General features: G+C 38.5%; 1 protein-coding gene across 5 annotated transcripts in view; it reads left to right on the forward strand.

Moving 5' to 3' along the window:
* Positions 1–6,153, forward strand: part of ABCG2 (ATP binding cassette subfamily G member 2 (Junior blood group)) — a 132,260-nt gene extending 126,107 nt beyond the window's left edge. For 4 of the 5 annotated variants that reach the window (XM_043572205.1, XM_043572209.1, XM_043572206.1 and 1 more), the window contains exons 14-16: positions 3,268–3,357; positions 4,246–4,328; positions 5,935–6,153. In XM_043572205.1, the coding sequence (XP_043428140.1) occupies positions 3,268–3,357; positions 4,246–4,328; positions 5,935–6,082 (321 nt within the window). In that variant the 3' untranslated portion in view covers positions 6,083–6,153. The remainder of the gene's footprint in view (positions 1–3,267; positions 3,358–4,245; positions 4,329–5,934) is intronic. The other variant, XR_006296147.1, reaches the window with a different exon arrangement.
* The last annotated feature ends 1,460 nt before the right edge of the window (positions 6,154–7,613 follow it).

Here is a 7,613-nt window from a genome sequence, read left to right on the forward strand (position 1 = left end):
ATAAAAGTCATCCAAATTGATAAGGAAGAAGTAAAAGTGTCACTATTTGCAGATGACATGATACTCTATATAGGAAGTTTGAAAGACTCCAAAAAATTTTACTAGAACTGATACATGAATTCAGTAAAGTCACAGGATACAAAATCATCATACAGAAATCTGTTGCATTTCTATACACCAATAATGAAGCAGCAGAAAGAGAAATCAAGCAACCAATCCCATTTAAAATTGCACCAAAAAACCATGAGATATGTAGGAATAAACTTAACCAAAAAGGTAAAAACATCTGTACTCTGAAAACTATAGAACGCTGATGAAAGAAATTGAAGAGGACACAAAGAAATGGAAAAACATCCCATGCTCATCAATTTGAAGAACACATATTGTTAAACTGTCTATACTACCCAAAGCAATCTACACATTTAATGCAATCCCCATCAAAATGCCACCAACATTTTTCACAGAACTAAAACTAACAATCTTAAAATTTGTGTGGGACCACAAAAGACCCCGAATAGCCAAAGCAATCTTGAAAAAGCAAAGCAAAGCTGGAGGCATCACAATTCTGGACTTCAAGTTATAATACAAAACGGTAGTGATCAAGACAGCATAGTACTGGCACAAAAACAGACACAAAGGTCAATGGAACAGAATAGAAAATCCAGAAATGAACCCACAAGTATATGGCCAATTAATCTTTGGCAAAGCAGGAAAGAATATCCAATGGAAAAAAGACCGTCTCTTCAACAAATGGTGCTGGGAAAACTGGACAGCTGCATGCAAAAGAATGAAACTGGACCATTTTTGTACACCATACACAAAAACAAATTCAAAATGAATTTTCCTTTTCATCTTGTGAAGAATGTCTAAATGGCTTTCAGAATGGCTAAAATTAACAATGAAAGAAACAACAGTTATTGGTAGGGATGTGGAGAAAGGGGACCCCTCTTAGATTGTTGGTGGGAATGCAAACTGGTGCAGCCACTTGGAAAACAGTATGGAGGTTCTCAGAAAGTTAAGAATAGAACTACTCTATGATCCAATAATTGTACTCCTAGGTATTTACCCAAAGGATATAAAAATACAGATTTGAAGGGATACATGCACCTCTGTGTTTATAGCCACATTATCAACAATAGCCAAATTATGGAAAGATCCCAAATGTCTATCAACTGATGAATGGATAAAGAGGAGGTGGTATATATACACAATGAAATATTACTCAGTCATAAAAAAGAATAAAATCTTGCCATTTTTAATGACATGGATGGAGCTAGAGAGCGTTAAGTGAAAGAAGTTAGAGAAAGACAAATTCCATATGATTTCACTTATATGTGGAATTTAAGAAACAGAATGAACAAGGAAAGGGAAATGAAAGAGAGAGAGGCAATCTGAGAAACAGACTCTTAACCATAGAAAATGTGATGGTTACCAGAGGGGAGGTGGGTGGGCAGATGGGTTAAATAGGTGATGGCAATTACGGAGTGTACTTGTGATGAGGACCAGGTATATGCAAGTGTTGCATCACTAAATTGCATACCTGAAAATAATATTACAGTGTATGTTAGTTAATTAGTTAGAATTTAAATATAAACTTTAAAAAAACAGAAAAATTTTGATTTTAAGATTCCCTATATAAACAGCAGTCAATTGCCCAACTTCTATGCTAGTGTTAGAGAACTGCTGACTGGTTTAAGCAATAACTTAATGGTTTGGATGTATCTACTCCTTTCCAAGGGAATAGCTAAGTTCCATGAGAAACAAAATGGTCTGCAGTGTGGGTAGTCTGTCTTGGGTCCCTCCTGTATTTTGAAAAGGAGTGTCTAAAAATACTGAAACATTCCAGAGCCCACACAGTACTGTGTCTCTGCCTTTCTGGGTTCCTGACATTCCCTTATATGAATATATTTCTACTTACCTTTTTTTTTTTAAGTAGTTACTGAATCCTAATCTTACATGTCCCTTAATTTTACATGCACATAGATGAATCAATACATGAATCAACTAGTTACCACATTGCCCCCTACGACATGAAGTAAACAGGAATGCTTAGTCTATTAATATACATGTTCTTTCTGCTAGAATAGGAATAGATGTCTTTAAAAGGAAAATAATCAGCACAAACTTTGGCAAACTTTGTGAGTTTGAAATCTAAACATTATTGAGAAATTGATAAACCTTGCATGTATTTTCTATATTATCCAATAAATAACATGTCATCAATATATAAAAATGTCTTGTGTTTTATATTAGATGCTTCGTCTCATTATTTAAATGTTTGTATATAGAACTTTTAAAACCAGTCATAAAACCATGTTACTTAGAGACGTAGTGTGTGGTATATTAAGCACCTGGTTAGGTGGAGTTCAAAAATATGTAGTCCCTCAGTGACATCAGGTTAATGTCTATCCCAGCATTCCTAGGGCCAGTTAGAAATTTTATATGAACCTCTTCTCATGTAGCCATCTGTTGCTGGAGTAATCCTTCCTGGGATCTTCATTGTCATACTGTTTTATGGTAGCTTTAAATTTTTTTTTTTAATGTTTGTTTATTTTTGAGAGAGAGAGAGACAGAGCAGGGGTGGGGCAGAGAGGGAGGGAGACACAGAATCTAGAGCAGGCTGTCAGCATAGAGCCCAATGCAGGGCTTGAACTCATGAACCATGAGATCATGAGCTGAGCTGAAATTGGATGCTTAACTGAGCCACCCCGTCACCTGGTTTTTGGTAGCTTTAAATGAAGGTTTTCACCATATTTTATGCCTCACTTCACCACATTGTGCTATATACCAGTTCCAGGCTGTAGGTTAAGTATGCATCCTGACCCCCAAACTATTTCTATAGTCATGCAGAGATAGAATGCAAACGTTTTTAAATAACAAATCATACTGTGTTTTGGAAATAGAGGAATGAGATGTTCAGGATATGATCTGGTGTATGTATTGGTGGGAACATATAGTGTCTGTATCGTGAGAACAGTCAGTACTTCTTGACCTTTCATTGTGTGCAGTTACAGAAAGTAGAAGCCTTGAAATTTAAGGGTCTTCCAATTAAATGGCACATATATTATATATTGTCATTCCCTGAGAACCATAAACAGCCTCAGTGATAGAGAGGCATACTCATGCAAAGAGGAATGGAAGGAATGTCCAGAGTTGGTCTTAAAAGAAATGTTTATAAAGGTTGTAGGGGACTTAAAGGAGGTATTCTCTGTAATTCTTCATGAAATCCCCTCACCAGGTCTGATTCTTGGTACTTTCTTTTTGTAGATATTTTCAGGGCTGTTGGTAAATCTCACAACCATCCAGCCTTGGCTATCATGGCTTCAGTACTTCAGCATTCCTCGATATGGCTTTGCGGTGAGTTTTCCTCATCTGTCTCTGTGATCCTAGCACAGGATTAATTCTAAGATTAGGATTCCCAAGCTAGGGACAACCAGAATAAAGCCTAACAACCTTGTCTCCCGCTGTGAACTGTGAAGGTCTCCAGGGGTTTCTTTTTTAGGAGCAATGAAGGAGAGTTTTCTATTAAGCCTTAGATCACCTTGATAATCACCTGAGGTTTCCCCAGTTACCCAGTTGTCTGAAGGAGGTGAAGGGTGGGGAGATAACTCCTCATGAGGGAGAAAGATTGACTAATTGATATAAAGAAATATAGTTATGTTTCAGTTCACTATGAAAATAGAGGATGGGGGGGCCTAGAATACGTATTTTATATTGAATTCAGAAAAAAAGCAAAACAAAACAAAAAACCCAAAAACAAAGAGCATATAATACAGCCACTATCTTGGTTTTAGAAAGCTAATCAACTCCAAAGAAAACTGTCTTAATATAGTATAATTGGGTTTGTAACTCCCAAGAATTAGCACTGGTTTTGATGAAAATAAACAAGAATAATACAAAAGATTCTCACCATAAATGAACGATAGTCACTGAGTACTGCTCTATGATTTTGAGTACACTGTGGGATTATAAAATTGGGGAGAGAAGAAGGAAGGAGCCAGAGGTCTCCCGTCTTTGCCAACTACTTTACTTCCCTTTGTTTTGGAAGCTAAAATCTCAACCTTAGACTACTCAGTTGCCAAGGAAAAGAATTTTAGTTGCTCTGGTGTGGCAGAGACTGTGAACGTGAAGCTTGGTTTGTTTGTAGAAATAGCAATAAAGATTAAACTAGGAGGACATGATAATTCTTTGAAGTTTTTTGAAATTTAAAACTGTTTACCTTGCCCCATCCCCCTTGTGTTATAGGCTTTGCAGCATAATGAATTTTTGGGACAAAACTTCTGCCCAGGACTCAACATAACAACAAATAATACCTGTAGTTATGCGACGTAAGTTCATATTCAGTGTCGAAGTGGATTTGTTTACTATTGTGGTGTATGTAGAAAGCCCACTGGGCCGCTTGGCTGGTGTAAGTCCTTTCACTGACTTCTCTGGGTTGTACACCAGTGCCCATCTCCTTGGCATTTGCTTCAGTGAAAATTGTACTTCAGATGGAGAAATGTTTCTGATACGTTCATTGGGGGCCTTTAAAAAAGATTCATTGGCTGTTTTGATTGTGAGTTTTAGTTTTGACTTTCTGAACACTTGAGTTTGAAATGAGCTGCTTTGATATTTTACCAAAGCCTTGGAATATTGGAATTGTATGGAGTGTGTGAAGTGTACGGATCCATAAACTTATGGCTTCCTGTAAGCTCAACCCAAGGCCAGGAGCAAGAGCTAAGAGGGCAGCAGAGGGGAGGATCATTGTCCTGCCGTGCTGTTGGCACTTGCCTCTTCCTCCTGCATTTACTAGGAAACATTATGAAATCGAGGTCTACATGAATATCTTTTTTTCTTTTAAACTGACCCAGAACATCCTTTTTGAGGGATGTATCCTCCAAAGGAGGAAACACCTTTCAGTAAGCTGAGAAAGAAGTCCCATTGTTTTGCATAATGTCAAACAGAAATGCAGATTTTGATAAAATCAGAGGATGTTGTTTTAAAAATTGAATAACCCTTTTCTTGTCGATGATTGTTGTTAATGGTTTGATTTTGCTACATCGATCAATGAAAGAAAAGAGAATGCTGGTATCCAGAATCTCATGAACTATTCTCAAGTAGAATAGAAATAATTCTTAGTAATAGGGCAAATTGTTATTTTGAAGTATTTCTGAAAAACCTGTATGAGGAGAAGTTTTCTGCCCACTCTCTTTTGTCTGGGTATAACATTTTTGGAGGAGCTGCACATACATGGCGTACCAGGTAGTCAGTATGGCTGCACCAGGTAGTTTTAGGACCAGGCGCTTTTCTAAACTGTGGCAGGGCCGCTCCATCCTGCTCTAGCTCAGCCCCCACCGAGGCTTACACCTGCTTAGGTGGGCCTGCTGGTGATGTCCTGCTGCTGAGTATCTGCAGTGCTCATTCCAGCCCTGCTGCGAGAGCAGCGGGGGCAGGAAGCCCTCGCTCACCTCTTTTCCTAGCTTTAGAATTCTTAGCGTGTGTTTCTTTGTACATCTGGCTGGTGGGTAGTGAGCTCTGGAAAGAGCTTTGATCAACTTGGTAGGGGCCTTAGATGTCATCTGTTAAAACTGAGGTTTTCCCTGTCAGGAGTGAGAGCAGCATCAGAGATCTGAAAACATGAATTTGCAGAGATTAGCGACTGGGTTCAAAGTGTGAATCGGTGGACTTGGCCAAGTTCCTTAAACCTTAGTCTCTTCATCTTTTTAAATGGGTATAATATTTATTTCACTGGGTTGTTTCAGGGATTAACTAAACTGTTACATATGGACTGCTTAGCATAGTATCCAGCAGAATTGTAAGCCCTCATTGTTACCCATTATATATAAAGGCATAGTTCTTTAAGACTTGGAACCTATGGGAACTGTGAATACATTGAGAGTAAAACTTGACAGATAACTAAGGATAAAGTTATATTCTTTTTCTGTTGAATTTCAGATGTACTGGCGAAGAATTTTTGGTAAACCAGGGCATCGATATCTCCCCTTGGGGCCTGTGGAAGAATCACGTAGCCTTGGCATGCATGATTGTTATCTTCCTTATAATTGCCTACCTAAAATTGTTATTTCTTAAAAAATTTTCTTAAATTCTTCTTGAATTTACATGATTTATGTGCACATTAAATAGGGAGTGTCTTGATTTATTTTAAGCATTCAATGAAGTGTTTTTGTCGTCTCTTCATTTGGCATCATACTGTTCAGCAAGAATTATTTTTCCAGAAACCGCAGCGAACTGATTTATACATGAAAGAACTCAAGTCATAAACTAGTGATATTATGGACTGTGTATTAGTTCATCTGGTCATACAGTAACCATGGGGAAGACATCTAGTTTATCAACCTAAAACAGAACTGAATACTGGGAACTTGTGAGAAGTTATTAATATTTCTGGTATTAGTTTCCTCATCTTTAAAATGAATAGAGGGTTCATTGCTCTCCAGCTCCAGTATTAGATGAATCTGTGATTTGCCATTATTTAATAAATCATAATAACAAATGTACAGATGCAGTGGTGGAAGTACGAAATCTAATCTATGTTGGAAAAACCCAGTGTTATTTACAGGGCAAAAAAAAAACCTACTGTGATAGAAAAAGCTTTGATGAGCCTTTTAAGATTATTAGAATGTACTGAAATTTCTCTAGTGGAATCAGAGCCCCTCAGGGGTCTCTGCTGGCCTTTGTAGGTGTGGCGGACTGGGAGTTGTGACCCTTGCTGGGGCAGTTCAGTGGCCTGTGATCAGGGCAAGGATCAGAGCCTCCTGGGGCACTTTGCTCAAATACAGATGGCCAGGCCCTGTGAGCCCCGCTGCATCAGCATCTCCAGGGTTACTCCAGAAAGCCCCGCCTATGCCAGGACCTGGTCATTTCCAAGATCCTCTCTGCCTCTGAAAACTTAGTTATGATACACTACCTGTCAAACTGCCCCGTATAGACTTTTTCATTGCTACATATACATCTCTTATTCATGGATCTTCTCTTTGTTCTAACCCTTATCAGTAATAGGGAACTATTTCTTAACTTCTTTTTTTTATACATAATTTTTTTTAATGTTTATTTATTTTTGAGACAGAGAGAGCACGGGAGCAGGAGAGGGGCAGAGAGAGAGGGAGACACAGAATCTGAAGCAGGCTTCAGGCTCTGAGCTGTCAACACAGAGTACAACATGGGGCTCAAACTCATGAGCTGTGAGATCATGACTTGAGCTGAAGTCGGACGCTTAACCTAGTGAGCCACCCAGGCGCCCCTTAACTTCTTTTTTATTGAAGGGTCATGTGGGGAAAAGTATAGTCCAGTGAAGTATCAAAAAAGGAACATGCCGGTGGAACTACCAATCTAGGCAAAGAAACAGGATGTTAGCAGCACATGGATGCCCCCCGCGTGCCCCCTCCCGATCACTACTTCCTTCTCTCTGTGCTATTTCTGAAATGATGCTTGTATACTCCTCTTTGTTGCTGTTCTCATGTTTTGTGTTCCTGTGTTCATAGGTCCAGCCTTACTTAAGTCCTTTCTTCCCCCTTTTAATGAAGTATTAATTTTGGAATAATTTTAGATTTAACAGAAGAGTTGCAAAGATAGTATGGAAAAATTCCCAGATACACTTTACCCAACTTTCCTTA

The sequence above is a fragment of the Prionailurus bengalensis genome, chromosome B1 (assembly GCF_016509475.1).
Source record: "Prionailurus bengalensis isolate Pbe53 chromosome B1, Fcat_Pben_1.1_paternal_pri, whole genome shotgun sequence".
NCBI classification, from domain to species: Eukaryota; Metazoa; Chordata; class Mammalia; order Carnivora; family Felidae; genus Prionailurus; species Prionailurus bengalensis.